Source organism: Pagrus pagrus (assembly GCF_965226575.1).
Source record: "Pagrus pagrus genome assembly, chromosome: 15".
Classification (NCBI taxonomy): domain Eukaryota; kingdom Metazoa; phylum Chordata; class Actinopteri; order Spariformes; family Sparidae; genus Pagrus; species Pagrus pagrus.
In genome coordinates, this window is record NC_140199.1 from 28,255,620 (window position 1) to 28,273,354 (window position 17,735).

General features: G+C 41.7%; 1 protein-coding gene across 1 annotated transcript in view; it reads right to left on the reverse strand.

Annotated features, from left to right (window-relative positions):
- LOC311270051 (B-cadherin-like) overlaps positions 1-2,397 on the reverse strand; it is a 28,022-nt gene extending 25,625 nt beyond the window's left edge. Inside the window, exon 1 of the mRNA XM_084374680.1 lies at positions 2,084-2,397. Coding sequence (XP_084230806.1) covers positions 2,084-2,134 — 51 coding nt within the window. The 5' untranslated portion in view covers positions 2,135-2,397. The remainder of the gene's footprint in view (positions 1-2,083) is intronic.
- Positions 2,398-17,735: the final 15,338 nt, after the last annotated feature.

Here is a 17,735-nt window from a genome sequence, read left to right on the forward strand (position 1 = left end):
TATATCCATATAATGCGAGTAACGGGGCAGCGACACACAGCCTCTATATAACGCATTATCTACCACGAAACTAGTTAATTTCACTAATATTTTGTTACGATACACTAGCGCTATTCCCCTCTGAGTCCGGGGGTCAAACTAGCAGTAGCAGCTACAGGTAAACAAGCCGGGCTGTCGCGGGTGCGCGCGCAGCTCAGAGACGACATCTTCCAGGTCAGAGGTAGTAGCTCAACCTACAGACCCCGGATGTTGACAATAGACGAGCCCGGACTCAGAGGGGAATAGCACTAGCGTACCGTAACAAAATATTGGTGAAATGAACTAGTTTCGTGGCAGATAATGTGTTATATAGATAGATATATATATATATATATCTATATATATATAGATAGCATTATATGGATATATCGGCGCTACACTGGATCTAATTTCGTCCGAACGACGCCAAATGACACCAAAGTTATCTGGGTGAGTACATGACCATATATTTTGCTAGAAAAAAGGTCCAGGTTGTAAAAAACGGTAGTTATCCTTTAAATATACAATAGCTTGTTTTCTTAAAGACTTTCAACCACATTCACGATCATTTCACTTATTATATTAAACACCACTTGTATGGCTATAAAATATGCTTGAATACAGGTGAAGGTGAAGGAACATCCAGGACCACATCAAGCTCTCAATTTTGTAGTGGTACGTACAGTATCCATAAAAGCACTTTTCTTTGTAGAGGGTATAGTTAATCCAGTTGATGGGTCTTGGTCATAATTTGCTTAAGCGTCCTTACAGTGTGTTTAAGAGTGTTTTGAGTGTGTAATAGACTATTCAAAATAATAAAAAAGTAAATGTTCTGAAACTATTCTGGTGTTTGCTGTCCAAACACCGGGGGGGTGTTGGGGGGGGGTTGCGCCTATCTCAATCTCGCCTAGGGCAGCCAAAGGGCTAGAGCCGGCCCTGAAACAAAGAGTTTGTTTATCTAGTTTGTTTAGGCAGAAGAAGATCAGCCAATGACGATCTTTCTCTGCTCATTAACATTTATTCTCCAAAACTACAAGAGTGCTTCTTTAAATTTAATCCCCAACTGCTGAAGAAACTGAAAATACAATGAGCCATCTGGGTCTGTAACTAACGAATGTTGTCTTGATCAATTTATCTCTCAATATTTTTTGTTTTGTCTATGAAATATCACAAAACAGTGAAACATACAAGACAGGTGATAACTAAGTGAGATCTCCTGTCCTCAAATGTGTCAGTTTTGTCGACCCACACACAAAAGGCAGGCAGTCAATTTAAAAAGAGAAAGGCAGAAAAAGCAGCAAATTCACAGTTGCAAATCTACAACTAGCACATTTGTTTAATTAAGTTCAGTTCAACCTGCATCTTCAGCAGTATGTCCCACCACTGGAGCTCTGGGGTCTTAAATCACAATCTTCAAAAATTCAGTCTGATTCTGTAAAAACTAGAACTATGATGAGCTCAAAAACATTAAAAAAATAAAGTGGCTAAATGACAACCGTGCTACACAAGCGATCAAAAGTGGAATTTCACCTGCCGACAACGTCATCAACAGAACAGGGCGAGGCCCGTGGAGAGACTCCTCGAGGGGAGGAAGACTCCAATTCTAAAAAAAATGGCGATCGAAACTGTCTTGTGTTTTAGGAGTTTGACAAATTATGGTCGACAATACTTTTAAATGACATGTGATTTACCACTTCCACTTCGATTCAGCCTCGTTACACGCACGAAAGAGCCCTCATTAACAAACAACTTCGCCATTACTATCGGCCCCAACCTGCGGTGCCCGCTCACTTAAATACTGGGCAGGGCCGCGGCAAGTGGTGCGACTGATTAAAGTAAAGAGGTTTCTGTGAGGTGACAAGCTGCTCGCTGCATAAAAACAAATTCACTTCACAAACTGTCAGAAGTAGCGAAGATTTCTAAAAACACTAAACTGGTTCACTCGTTGTGAGTAAGTAGGGGGACAACATTTACTATCATTTTAAGTTACACACGAGAAAAGAGAAGCACAAAAATGGGCGGAAGCCGTTGGGCAAGAGTTAACAACGACAGCAGGAAGTCTCACCTGAAAAACGACGATTAAAACTGCCCAAAGCTTGAACCGAGCCGTCCCCATCTGTCTGTACGTCTCCAATATTCCTGCTATGAAAGTGAAAAAACTTTGAAAACGAACTATTTATATATTCCTGTGCGACGTTTCGTGGTGGCTTCCTCGTCTTGTCTCTTGAAGGTAGTTTCAGTAACTGAGTGAGCTCAGACGAGTTACTGCAGGTACTTTCAGCGAATGACGTCAGTTTACAGGTGCGCGATTTCCGTGTTCCTGTGACCATATCAGGCTGAACCCGCCTGGCAGACACACAGCAGTAGTTTCTGTTACTTCCTTTTCATTTCTTCAGCACATCATTACCAGTATGCTGAGTGTTCTTCCTGAGCTCTATCTGAGCTAAGAGAGCAGCATTCTACAACTTTACGTCTTCCACACACACACACACACACACACAAGCACATTCACACGTACACAGATACACACACACACACACACACACACACACACACACACTCACACCCACATACTCACATCCCGGAATTGTTTTCTCAAAATCGAAACATTCCTTTAATATCGACATATCTGATCACTTTTAGGTTCTCTGTTTTCATTAGAGATATGGTGGTTGTTCATCAAGAATGACGATCTAAAGATATGTAAGTAGCTGAGGAGGACTGGGAAAGGATTTTATATTTGTAAAGTCTTTACTGTAAAACAACATGACAGTGCTTGTTTGGTCATTAGTGTGAAACCAGAATGAAAACCACCCAACAGTTCCTAAAAGCCAGTAGAGGTTTCAAGTTCCCTATTTCTGTACAACTACATGAGTGCCTTACTTATTCTGTTTATTTTATGTTTCTTCACTCTGATGTTTCCTATTTTATTGCTAATTATCTTGTGTGTCCGTTTCCGTCAACGTGTGATTTTGTTGTTCTGTTCTATACTGGCAATATCTATTGCATGTCTGTCCGTCCCTCCTCTGTGGCTCTTCCTGAGGTTTCTGAATGGGGCAAGTTTTTCCTCACTTGAATCGAGGTTCTAATGATGAAGGATATTGTTCACTGTACAGATTGTAAAGCCCACTGAGGCGATGTGATTGTGATTTTTGGGCTATATATATAAAGTTGATTTGATTTATTTGTCATCATTTTTAGATTTTTTTCATTTATAGGTTTAAAGAAAGACAATATTGGATAGGTATTACTATGATAAAATTAGCATGGTAACAAGCAAAATGTTAGCTGATGAATTAGGAAATTGAGCTCACAGGACTTGTTGTTTCAATCCCTTAGAATAATCAGCACTTGCCTGGTGTCTGGTGTCTTGAGTGGGGGAGGGGTAATCCCTTCAACGGCGTCATCAGGTGGGCCCCCTCCTACATCAGTGTTTTGTGGATAGGCCCACGACACCTCCAGAGGTTCAATGGTGACACCTGGCATTCCAGGTGTGTCCCCCTCCACTTTTACCCCTTTTGCTGGACATCAGACATTTCACGTCTCATCCAAGAGGCTTCTTCAGTTCTGAGAACTGGTCGAGTCCAGTAACTTAGAATTACCATGACCTGGATGACTGAGAACCATAATCAACATATCAGTCCGCATTTTTTATCGCAATTTATTTTTCCCAGTGTGAGCACAGCCATGGTTATTTAAATAAAATCTTGTTTATTGATTAGATTAAAAATGATAGACTCTTTAAATCTAAGGAATGTGGAACTGTACCTTTAAATATTCCTGTGGTGTATGTATGCTACTAAGAGCTGTTCATTCTATTTTAGTAAAAACCTTAATTTTGGCGATTATCCCAGAAGTTCATACAGTAGGCTATACTGACTATAAAATTGGATGCTTTAAGTATTAATCTAAGCCACAAACACATGGAGGAGCCAAATTTGTCATTTTGGAGGGCAAGTAATGTAACTGTTGTGAAATACTGTCAGGGTCCTAGAGGGATAGGAAAAGGTTGGTTTGAACACAAGGAATAAATCCAAGAAAGTAAAAACGAAAGCAAGAAGGAGAGCTGCCACATTTAACTTTACGGGTGCAAGATTTTAGGTCATAAGTAACATTCAAGATTAACAGTCACTTCAATTGTCCCTTCGATCATGGGAGTTCTACCATAGTCTATAATCTTACCCTCTACAGCTTGAGAGGGTATAAGTGTGAAGGAAGGGGACTTCTCAAAAAGCAATTAAATGATGTAATCTTTTGCTCTTCCTCTCCATCAGTCATTCATCCTTCCCACAGAAAGACAGAGAGATGTCAGGGGCAGAAGAAAGATTGGTCAATTTACAGTGGCCACCACTTAGCCAGTAAAAAGGGTCAATGAGGGACGGAGAGAGGAAAAAAGAGGAATGTAATGAGGAGGCAGTGAAGGAAGGAGGCTGAGTGGGAAGAAGGCAGTGAGCAGTGTCAGATTACATTGATAGACCGTGAGTCTGAAGAGTGAGTGATTCAGTTGTAATCATGCCTTTAATGTCTATGTGTATAGTTTGATTATTGTCACATTTTTGTTTTTGGTTAAAGTTAAGTTCCTGCTGCACGTTTCACACCAAGTGGACACCAAGTTATGATGAGTTATGTGACTGTGCCTTTCAGAGGTAGATGCACAGGTGTACAGGATTGTTTGAAGTAAAACCTCCCTTTTAATTTTACACTGTATTCTTATCTAGGGTTGGGTACGTTCACATTTGAACCTACGCTGGTTCCAATACCAGCACCAAGAACTCGATACTGATAACAAATGGTACCTTTTTTCAGTACTTTACTCTGTCTGTGACAACAAAAGCATAATGAGTGGGATTTAATGAGTGAGTTTATTCTACTAAATAAAAGTGCCTCCGAATGGTTAATGTACTGTTTAACATGCTGTCTTTATTGTCCAATTAATGAGTTGTTGTTCTCACTGTTTACGCAAAATGTCCAGAAAGAATGTATGTTGTTACGACCAGTTTGAACGGCCTCAATCTTTGTTACTTTGAGTGGTGTCCCAGATTGTTTGCAGGGGGCCCTAGCCTGGTCCATGGCGTGGAGCAAATGTGCTGCTCACAGTCTGTCAACTAAAGCTGGCTCTGACAGCCCATGTTAAAATGCCCAACTTTACAGCAGAAATAAACATTTTTACAGCCTGATACAAAAAACAGTTTGACAACTGTACAGGGGGTGAATTTTTATACTACTATCTTGTTTAAATTGTATGAAAGTTCTGCATAATTAAGATAGATAGATAGATCCAGCTCTCACACTAATGATAACAAAGACCACAATAACTGATTCAGTTGACAGGAATAAACACTGGGGTCCTTTATCTGTTTTACTGCCCAGCAGACTTTCTGCCAAGGCCATTAGTGATGGCTGCTAAAGGGAAGACCATGTCAATTATTAACCACCAGGTCATTGTTTAGAAGGTCTAGTATCTGCTGACTGCAATAGTGAAACACAGAAACTGGTGGATTTAAAGCAACAGTACATATGTTAACAGCTTCACTTTCAGAACAATAAGCTGAGTCACAAATAAACATCAGTTTATTCCAGTTAATTTATTCTCAGTTCTGACCGAGATGTCAGAGAGGGGCTGTTTCTTTTTGTTGATCAGCTCATTGTGGTTACTATCTTCTTTAATCCTATATTAGATTTAATTATTTGCTTACAATTGGGTCCTGTGCGTTCAGTTCACTTTATATATTGTAGTCTGTGGGTCTCCATTAGCTCAGCTTGGTCTCAAGACATTTGCATTTTTTGTATGCAAACGACTTCCCAGGGAGCATACACTGCAGTCTTCAGTGCTGGTCAGGGAGACTATAGCCCCTTTCACACTGCCCTTCCATTCCAGGAATCATGCGCTGATTGTCTGCATCGCCGTCTGTGTGAAAGTTTCAGATGCGGAGAGGGGGGACAGTTTCGCTCTAGCTCTGATCTGCCTCCGGAGGTAGTATCAGAGCCGCAGCAGAGGCGAGACGGCGTCTGTGTGAATGGAAAAGTCGGCAGCACGGAACAGGTGTGTGTCGGTCTGATGGTGTTCACAGTCTGATAACTGATCAGACTCATCAAATAAAAGAGAAATCACCCACACTTCAAAGCCTCTGTCGTCCTGTCTCTCCTACCGACTCTTCGTCACATTTCTGCCTGAAAAAACAGCGTTTGTCTACAGCAGCAGAGCCAGGCAGCTCCTGCACTTGAATTGTGGCGATTATGTGACATCATTTAGAGCAAAAAACTCACCATGTCTCTGTCTCCTTCCACTATTGTGTTGTTGTAGTTAATGTCTCTGGAAACTTATATAGAAAAAAACCACAGCAACGGTCAGTCCTCCTGATCGAGACTTCAGTGAACTTTCCCCAGAAAACAGCATCCCTCCCCGCAAGTGAGAGTCAGACAGGGTCCTCTATTTACTGATGGTGATTATGTAATTATGTCATTTAGAGCAAAAAATGTAACTTTGTCACTTTCCAGGATGCATGGTGGGTCAGGATCTCAATCACAACACATTATAACAGCATCCATATGATTATAAACAGTCCGTGGATACATGTTTAGATTAACAGGTGGACACCGGGGGAAACGCGTTGAAAAAACCACATGGATCTCAACGTCATGATGTGTATCATCATCACGCCTTTTTTTCAGCCCCTGCATGCTGTGTGAATTGACACACTTGTGCGGCTTTACGCTGGCGCTGCTTGGTTCAGTGTGAACAAACATAGGCGGAAAAATGCAGAGCCTTCGCTACGCCCGATAATGCTGAGTCTGAAAAGGGCTTATAGGTGTGGGGGGTGGTTAGGGCTGGGTGGGGTAGGAAGCAGGGTGGGGGTTTTGGAGGTCACATCTCAAATCACAACACAGGTGGTACAGGTACAGTCAGGTTTATAATCAGGAACATTAAAGGTATGGGTAACCCACTCAAGAGGTCTTTATCAAACCCCTGTGTTATTTGTTAATGTTTGTGCCCTGAATTTTGATGACATCACCTTTGCTCACACATAACTGAGCAATCATCCTTTTCTAAACACTCAATTACTGATATTTGAGGGCGATTTATATTGCATAATCAATCCTGCTTTAGATCATTCTAGCCCTTGCAACTATTCTCAATCGAATACGTCTAAATCCTTTTCTGATTTTATGAATCAGAATGGATTTATCGATCCTTGGAGATTCCGTAATCCCACATCTAAAGAATTTTCTTTTTTCTCCCATGTATATCATTATTCCAGGATTGATTATTTTTTCAGAGACCATTCTTTGAATTCCTGTGTAATTTTCCTCTGAATATTTAAGCATCGTTAAATCAGATCATGCCCCTTTATTCTTGTCAAATGTCAAATGTCAAATTCTGATGTCAAATGTCACATCAGAAACCCTCCTCTTTGGAGATTCCACCATCTACTTCTATCTGATAGTGACTTCTGTAAGTTTATCTCAAATTCTATTGATGATTTTCTCACTTTAAATCAGAATGATTCCACGTCCTGTGCCTTAATATGGGAGTCACTAAAGGCATATCTTAGAGGGCAAATCATCTCCATTTCAGCACACGCAAACAAAGAACACAAAACTAGGCTTTGTGAGCTCACATCCAAGATACTCCAGCTCGACCAAAAGTGTTCTTCAAATCCCTTCCCTGAATTATTTAAACAGCGACTCGACTTGCAGGTTGAATTCAATCTCATATCTCCTCATGATGCGGAGCGGACAATAATAAAAATCGCGTAGCTCTTATTATGAACACGGCGAGACTCCTCCTCAGGAGGCCTATGCTCAGTGGTCTTCTATGTTCAGAGCTTATCTCAGGCAGTAGCAGTTCTCCTCAAGAGTGCTGTTTTATCAGTTGTTTTGGTTTGTCTCGCCTTTTGTCCTTGGCAGGAGGAACTGATGTGTGATGCACAAAGTAAAATATGTTGGAGGTGAACAGTTTCACTCCTGACTTGTTAAGGCAAAATCCATCTGCCTTAAAGAGGTGTCTGCGTTCCCAGAAAATGTTGAAATTATCAATAAAGTTCACCAGTTGTACAATCTGCTGAATCTCTCATCACCTCTTCGGACAGTCGGTAAAGGCCCACTGATAACATGGAGGATATGACTACACGGGGCTAGGAACAGTAACACGTTTACACCTGGAAGCTACTCAACACAGTACAATCACAGTCTGACTTGCTGGCCCAAAAAATGGCAAAATAATGACATCCTGTTTTATTTACATTCTAGACAGTGTCACAACTTTTTGGGAATCAGGGTTGTATAGTGTGAAGCAGTGTGCACCTCAGCTCACAGTTCCATTCCAGTGATTATGAACAAAGGCGGATTACAGGAAATGCTCCATAGGCAGTAGAGAACACAGGCTCTCTGTGTCCCTCTGTTGGTGGAGCTGTGGAGGAGTCCAGTGTTCTTTATCTATTTGTTAATATGTTGCTGTTGTTTCTTCCAGGCAGGATTATTGCCAACCCCTATTATCAAACTGCCAACAAGTCTCTAAAGATTCTCCAGCTGATCCAGAATGCTGCTGCACTTGTACTGACAAGAACTCATATTATATTTCTCCCACATTAGCTTCTTGCACTGGCTCTCTATAAAATCCAGAACAAAAGGCAGACAGCCTATGTATGTTTATGGGGAGGGCTAAAACTGTTTGTTTTTTTAGCTTAAGCTTATAGTTAGGGCAGGTTCAGTCTTCCCTCAGACCTTATTATTATTATTATTATTATGACTTGACTAAGTCTGAAGCTGACTACAGCATAAAAGCACTTCCATCATCCAGTAATACTGGACTTCCTGTTAAAAGCCCATCATCAGGCCATCATAAGCTTTTAGTTCCCATCAGGTCTTTATGGCAAGGAGGCCTTTCACTTTCTGATTAGAGCTTCACTACACTGACATAAACACAGTCACATGATCACAGTGCATGCATTCACACAAACAACTTCAGCTTTCACAATAGACAAGAATTTAAATTATAGCAGGGATTGGTTTAGAGTGTGTGTGTGTGTGTGTGTGTGTGTGTGTGTGTGTGTGTGTGTGTGTGTGTTAGCAGGACAGTCATGATTCTTTTTCCTGGAATGTCTTTGTACTGTGGTTCACCTGAAGAGTCACATTAATGCAGTGGAGTAAATGACAGAGGAGAGGAGGGGTGACACATCCTGTCTCCTCCTCTTGAGTAATTGCTGCAATACATTCTTGTTCAATTGCCTGACCGCTAAACAAAGACAAATTAAATTACTGGTGAGTATTCATGGATGGAGGCGTAGGTTGAACATAGATGAGTTTCTCCTTCAAAGTGAAATGTCCAAATGTCTCCTAAACCTGTGAGGGACTGCTCCATCAAGGGAAAGCTTGAGTTTCCTGGTAACTGAACTTCCACCTGAACTATGCACACATAGGTTTTTGAATCTGCTAATAGATTTTATAAAGCTGTGACAAAACGGGAAGCGAAAACTTAATTTCATCAACACTGTCTGCAGAGTCCATGTAAGGTCATGATGGTAAATGTTCTGAAATACTTTCTCATTCACAGTAGATCTTTCTTATCACTTTTTCACTCATTTGCAATACTATCCTCTGTTCTCGCTCATTGACAGTAGTATCAGTAATAATTTCAGAAAAAATCCAGTTGTGCATATGTACTGATTAAACTACATACTCACACAACTCTAGATTACAGTACACCTTAAATCTGATACGGGGCAGGACTGTGAGCACCGCACTTACCACACCATAACATGAATCAATGTGATTTATTTACATTACTACATTTTATCCATTATAAAAATACCATAGTCCACAAATGTAGAAAAAAAACACTTTATAAATGTCAGTTCTGCAGTATTGGTCAACTGCTCATTTCTGCCTGCCCTGTCACCATCCATTCTCACCTAATCGGCCAACTCCTCTCACCTGTTCTCTCAGCTGCTCCTCATGACCAAACCAAATTCCACTGCTCACTCAAGTGCTTCCTGGCCTGATTTGGCCTGAGAAATTATTGGTAGGCCTACATTTTACAATTTCATCCACTGGAAATGCCCCAGATCACATATTTGATGATATTAAAAAGCTTAAAGTATGTAAATTGATTCAATGACTAATTTATAATTGTTTAAATAGCTTTTCTAAATAAAAATGGTGGTGCATTGGACTGCAAGACACTTAAATAAAAGCTCTTCCCAATTGAACTCTCCACAGAATGAAGTTATGATTGCAATATATCAACTTAAGTGAGAGGCGGAGTAGGGCGGGTCTTGAAAGAAGATGAGTAAGATCCATAATAACTGGTCAGTCTGCTTCGGCGAAAGGTAGCAGTGAAAATGTGATAAGGAGTTTCATTAAATTGGGAATTCTCTGTGAGCAAGCGGAATGAATTTTAATAGCAAATGAAGCACAGATGCAGTGCTCTGTAAAGAGCAGAGTGGATAGACTGACTCATGTTCAACATGGTAAAAGTGGACGGGGCAAAACTAGTAATTTTAAAAAGTGGGTGGGACTTGTCTCCCCTTGATTGTCTGCTTGATTCTCAGCCCAGGAGCCACCTGGCCTGACGCCACTCCTGTTCCAGTGTCGGGGGTCCCAGCAGACATCACTCCTGTTCCTCGGTCTGCAGCCCAGCCGACTCCTGTTCCTGTTCCTCAGTCGGCGGTCTGGCCGACACCCAGAGGACTTCTGCCTTCGCCACTGGCCTCCTGCCTGGCCTCCAGAGGGCTTTAGTGTCTGCCGCCGGCCTCTCGATCGGTTCCTGGGGGATTTCCACCCTGGTATTCAAACCTTTCATCTGCATTTTTGTAGCCAATAAAGTTATCCAATTGCAACCAGGCCTATTCTAACTAGGTACTGACTAGGTTAAAGTTTGGTTGGTGCAACCAACACAAAGCCCAGGCAGCACTTATCTCCATGTTATTTTATTTGTAGATAAGTTTAAAATGATCATAATAACAGAAACCTGATTCATAGAATACTGTACAAAATAGTCAAGAGTAGTAAAAAAAAAACTGGGATGATGGTAAAGAGAGCTTTCTCACATTGGTGATATTGTGCAACTTCCGGTTTCCCACAATTTGTGTGTGTGTGTGTGTGTGTGTGTGTGTGTGTGTGTGTGTGTGTGTGTGTGTGTGTGTGTGTGTGTGTGTGTGTGTGTGTCATGCCCCTGAGGCCTTGTAAGTCATGCTGTGATGAGTCTGTCTGTCAGTTATGCTGTGATAGGGGGAACTCAGACTGAAACTGTTGAAAGAGTTCTCCCACCTCCTCTTGTAGCAGGCGGGGACTTCTCTCATTTCATCCACAAACATAATCTATTTTCCATTGTTTACTGACGAAACCCTGCTCTGTACTGAGAAACTATTAAAAACTATGTTTGAATTGACCTGATGGCCATGGTACAAAATTACCATTCAATCTGATCATCAATCATATTAGCTGCATCTTTGTATTTAGTTTGTTTCACTTTCCAGTTGCAATAGCTTGGTTGTCTGCCAAAAGTCACATGACTAACAGTTGATGTACTGGAAATGTTGATTCAGCCACTATGACATAAGCAGATGAAGACAGGGGGCAGCGTAGGTTGTCCTCTAATCATAAGGTTTATGGCACGCCTATTCAACCTCAACTTTTTTGAAGGGTTAGATTTGAAAAAAGTGAAGTGCCAAGGGGCCGTTGTTTTACATTCCCTATGTCTGACCTGATTTAAATTTTTTTTCTTTGCTTTTTGTTTATTAGTTTTTACAATTAAGAAATAAATATTATAGGGAAAAAACAATGCACATTTTTAATCTTAGAAGTAAGATGTCAGTTTGATTTTTGTAAATTCCCTCTGCTCAAAAAAACATCCTGCGTTCAAACTTTTTAAAAGGTCCCATATTATGAAAAACACGTTTTCTCTGGTGTCTACATATAAAAAAATGGTCCTCCCTGAGCCTACCAACTCAAAGCAAACGAGTCCTGCATCGTCTCTGCAGCCCACCCACTGGTAAAACAGGGCTCCTACAGGCTGTTCAGATTCAGCTCCTTTCGTTACGTAACAAAAGGAGGAGTGACTTTCATAGGCCAGGCTCCTCTGCGCGAAAAACACTCCCCCCTCTCCCTGGAGATACCCGAGAGGCGACGTTCATCCCCGAGGTGAAGTTCGGTGTGTCCAGCAGTAAGCTAGCAGTGTTTCGCAATGTCGTTGCTCAGAGCTAGACACGCAAATGGTTACACCCCACCTTTCCGAAACCCCGCTGTTCCGAAAATAGACTTCCATTCATCGTAATGGTGTGGTTTTGTCATTTTTTCTAAAGACCCCGCTATTCCGAAAAGGCTATTGTGGTACCTCTGACCCTAACCCCTAACATATTGGGAAGTAATTGGAAGTTGAAAGTCGGATTCAGAACAGCGGTGTGTCGGAGTGGGGTGTTTCGGGATGGAGGGGTTTCGGAATGGAGGTGTTTCGGAATGTCAGGCAGTTCCCCACGCAAATTGCTCTGTTGTTGGTTGTAAAAATCAACATAAGTGCCTATATTCTGTCCCCGCTACAGAAGAACTTAAGAGACAGTGGTTGTGTTTCATTTTTAATGACAACGTGCCGGCTACGGTTCGTGTAAGTCTGTTTGTGTGTGCTAACCACTTCACATCGGACTGCTTCAGTAACGAGGGTCAGTACAAAGCTGGCTTTGCCTCGACACTGACCCTCGTAAAAGGATCAGTCCCAACCCAATGAGGTTGTTAAAGGACCGCATATGGCCCACGGGCTGCCAGTTGAATAGGTCTGGTTTTGTAACCTGTCGGGTTTGGACCAAATTGCATGACACACAGTTAATAGACAGTCTTAACTCAGGAGACCAGCAGGCAGGCAGGAAACTCAGGAAATAATCTGCTAGCAGAAAAACCAGCCGAGTGAATCGATACTCCAGAGCAGACCCAGTGAGCGGGGAGGGAATATCACTGAGTCTCAAGGGAGAAGAAACCCACTGGAGCTTTAGCTGGAGCCTCCTGTAGCTTAGCCGAGGCAGAAACAGGCAACCAGGAAACTGGCAGGACACAGGCGATAATTGTGGTCGGGAACAGAAGGCGAAGATCTTTACCAGGGCAGAGATGAGGCGGAGAAGTCGGGACAAAGCAGGGTCGAAGCCAGGAAATCCCTCCGAGGAAATACGCTGGAAAGTCTGTCATGAAGGCAAAGAACAATCTAGCACTGAATGAGTGAGCCATAAGAGTCTTTATATAGGCTGATTGCAGATAAGCTGCAGCTGAGACTCCAGGTGGGGTGAGTCAGGCAATGAGGTGGGTGTGGCTGGCTGGCAGGTAGGGGCAGAGGTGAGGTGAGAGGAAGAGTACTGAATTAGCAGACTGTGGCTGTGTCTCAATTAAGGGGCCACATCCTTTGAAGGGCGCATTTGAAGGCCAATTGCATCACAACGATGCGCGAAGGCTGTTCCAATTTGAAGGTTCCTTCAAATGCACCCCACAAATGCGGCCTTCTTTTCCCTCTTTTTGGAGGACGCACCGCTACTATCTTTCGTGGTCTCCCATATCCCAAGATCCTTTGCGCACCCGAATCAGAAGAAAGAAAGAAGGAAATCAGGACATCAAGTGGTGTAGATCGTCACTTTCGCGGGCCTGGGCGGCAGAAATCGTGACGTAAGGGTAAGGGGCGGGAACATCTGGAGGAAATGCTCTGAAGGCTAGACCGTCCCATTTAACAACGGTGGACGCGGCTTTCAAAGGTACCGCCGAAGGCCTCGTCTTCGGAGGCCGCAAAGGCCGCGTCCTTCGAAGGATGCAGCCCCTGAATTGAGACACAGCTTGTGACAGGTTTGTAGTTTGATCCCCAGATCCGGCTGTGATTGGCTGAGAAAAAATAGTGAGATGCTTTGAATGGAAGGCCCTGTATTGCTCCTGATAAGCAGGACAGCACTTTGCATGGCAGCCTTTGCGATCAGTGGGTGAACGTGGCCTGTGTTGTAGAGTGCTTTGAGTAGTCTTAAGACTCTTAAGAAAAACAGTATATAAATACCTATTTTGTGCCTATTCCCACACAGGTTATAAACCCTTAAGTTGTAGGGTTATTTCCTGTTCCTGGTATAACAAAAAAGTCAGTATTTGAGAAGGACTCATGTATTGTTGGCTTTTATTGTTTCATAGGAATATCAAAAATGCTTATAAAAACACTCTCCGTGTGCTTTGCCCTTTATTCCTCATCCAAGTAATTATTAAGTAAGTTACTGAGTGCCATTTTTTTCACCTAATTCTGGGGCAGCAAGTTTGAATAGGTTTATGCCATTTTCCACCAGCACTTTTGGCTGCACCGAGTTGAACCACCGCCTCCAAGCGGGCCGCAGTGATGTCTACCAACTGTGACCAACCCATAACAAACACCTGTCTCCCCCTCAAACAAGTGTGTGTTGCAAATCGATACTCAACTCATGTCTGTGCAGGACACCTGGAAGAAAGATGTTTTGTGTTCAGCTCTCAGTACTTTTGTAGCTTTTAACTGAACCACTTCAGTTTCTCTCGTCCTGTTTGTTCTTACAAACATCTGCTGTGTTTTACTGTTACATCGTGTTCACTTTCAGGTGTTTCAGGAGTCATGTTTAGCTGAAGAAGTTATAGTAAATGAAACATGTTTGTAACTGAATTAGCAGAGCCACTTGTTAGCAGTGATTCAACGATAGCACTGCAGGGATCAAGACAGGTGCGTCATTGGTTTAAGACACTTTCAAGCAGGTCGCCCTGGTGGAAATGCAAATCTCTGCTGCCCGGGCTGCCATCCAAAGTCAACCTGAGTAGAGCCAGGCCAGCAGATATAATGGGAAAACAGGTAAAAGTGTACCCTTGTGGTCAATGGGATTAAAACAACCAATTGTTGTCAACAGTGTTTTTTTCCTCATTGGCCACAGGTGGCAGCGATAAGACCGTTCAGGCTAGACTTGGAATACTTTTTTTAAGATGCAAAGGCAGTGCCAGGGGTGAAGTTGAAGGGTTTAAGCCCTGAAACTTTTCAGCAAGTAAAATAAACCAAAGACAAGAGACAGTTACGCTTGCTTAGATTAGCTGTTAAACCTAAAAATAGTTGTAGCTGTAAAATTGTTTATCAAATTGGTATCATTGTATATCTTTACATTACTACTGCAGGCACCGCATCTCTTGTGTGTGCAGTCATTGTTAAATGTGCGGACGGATTATAGAACGAAAAGACTATGAAAGGAAGTCCTGGACATTAAGGTTATGACAAAGTCCACCTATGGAGCAAGGCTGAATGGGTTAAGTACAGGATTCTCATCCAGGTGACTGGGGTTTCTATCCTGTTTGAAATATGTATATAAACATGAACTAATACCGTTCACTTAGTATTAACATTTTTACATTTTTCAGTATTTTTCCACATCACATAAACTTAACTAGTGAGTTGCAATAATGGTCCAGGAGAAACATTAATTATGATGTTCCAGGAACAAGCTGAAAAATATCATACCTTGCTATTGCTATTTTATTTATAATACCTTGCTCCATAGCTCACCCATATGCCAGTATCAGGCCCAACAATGGCAAAAAGTCAGTTAGTAGGTCTTCTTCATTGTACTTATATTCCGTATTGAAATGTAGGGAATTGTTATTCTTTCTTTCTGTCAAAGTAAATAGCTTTTTGAGGCCCTAAATATGCTCAAATACTCATGAAGATTTGTACAAACTTAGCACAGTGGTGGAAATATATGTATTTTATGGCTTTCAATGATGGGTGGGGCCAAATGGCCCTCAGGACTACTTTCACCTACATGTATGAAATTCAGTACATATGTCTACCTACAAAAAAGTATCTTGGTGCCATGACCTAAACCCAACTGGAAGTCAGCCATTTTTATATTAGAGCTCATTTTTGTCAGTTTGCACTTGTATTTTCATTTCATTTTCACAGGAAATCTTAAGATCTCTGGGATGAAAAGTTATTAACAGCTTGCGTTTTCATTGATGGTGTGGGTGTGGTTTTGCAGCAAATGGTGGTATTTGTTTTCCACTACTATGGCAACCAGTTGGAATGTTTGGCCGAAGCCATAGCTGTCCATCTACCATCACTGCTTAAGGTCCTTATAGTTTGCCACTACACAGGGATTTAACTCCTGTGTAAATGGTCCAATATTTCCTAAATGTCACATGTTTGATCCAGTCCCACCCATTACACATCTAAATGCTAGTTAGGCAGTATAGTCATTGCACCATCTACTGGCAACAAGAAGTATGCCTTTTGTGTCAATCATTCTTTGATTTAAATAAAATGTTCATGGTATGCTCTAGTCTTGATATACTTTGAATTAACGTGTCATTAGTGACTGTTCTCTAAAGCCACACAGTGGACAAAGGAAGTCACATTGACCCCTTTTGAGCAGTGTCCAAACACACATTTTGGAGGCTTTTGTTCAAACCTGGATTAGAGCATTTTGTTATGTTTGCCATAAAATTTTACAAATCCTAATTATACTTATTCTAATGGGCTTTTTAAAATGATTGTTGCTGTCTCTTATTGAATTATTAGATTTATTGTGTCATTGAGAGGCAATGCATTTATTGATTGAATCGTGACCCCAGACTTATTCCAAGATTTATGGGATAAGTCCTGATTCTCCACTGAGCCTTGAACTGCCCCTGGTAAGAGCCACAAAACAGGGGAGAGTTTCCTCTTTACTGGAGAAGAGACATTGTCCCCCTCTGCTTTGTCTCCCTCATATTAAAATGGGGTGAGGATTCCACTGGCATTTAGCATTATCTCAGTACTGCTGGAAAGCTTCATGTGCTAACAGCATATTGTGTCAGTTTATGTTCTCACTTCCAATGTGTCACTGGGGTTCAAATGACAAGGCTTGCCATTTAAAACCTCGGGGAGCTTTCAATTTAACCTCTGCTGTCATGTTTTCTTTAGCTGTGAAAGGGTCTATGATTCATATCTTCATCTGACGGTACACGTTTACTTCGCCGAAGGTTATTGGGGACAAAAATCAGTCTTGGGTTAAGCAATATTTTCAAAGTTGTGATTGAGCAGTATTTTCTCCCTACCTGAAAATGATATAACTTCTACACACTAGAAGAATTCTCTCTAAAACCCGAAAAGGTAAAGACAGCCCTAAGACAAGGTCTGTCTGCTGTTTATCTCTGGAAAGCTCCTGACCACACCCTACACCTTAACCTCTCTTTATCCTTATTGTGTGTGTTTAACTAATGGTCTATTGTGATGGTGATGTGAGTGTAGGTGTGGTTCCTCTTTAGAATTACAGTCCTTGACATTAGGTCAACATAGGGAGCTAATCCGCCTCCAAACTAGAGAGAGCAGGCATTACACTAATTTTAATCAGCACATTGATTTTGAATAAGATAATAAATAGTACCTAGTCTTCAAGTTAGTGAAGTGAATGCAGTCAGGTTGGCAAGTGATTTCTGTTTTCCTCATTGTTTCATTCAGGCTCAGACACATCTCTGACTTTCAGTAGAGCTAAAAGCTGAACTGGGTGGGCTGTCCTTCATTTCAATACAACTAGAAGTACACACACACACACACACACACACACACAAATGCCCAAGCAAGTCAGGCAGACTGCGTTACATTCATTACACTCATTACCCTCAGAGGTCTGTTTCACAGAAACTAGTGGTTTGCTAGCATTAGACATGAAGGAATACATGAGAAAATGATAACAGTCATGCCCTTACTTCAACTGTAATTGCAA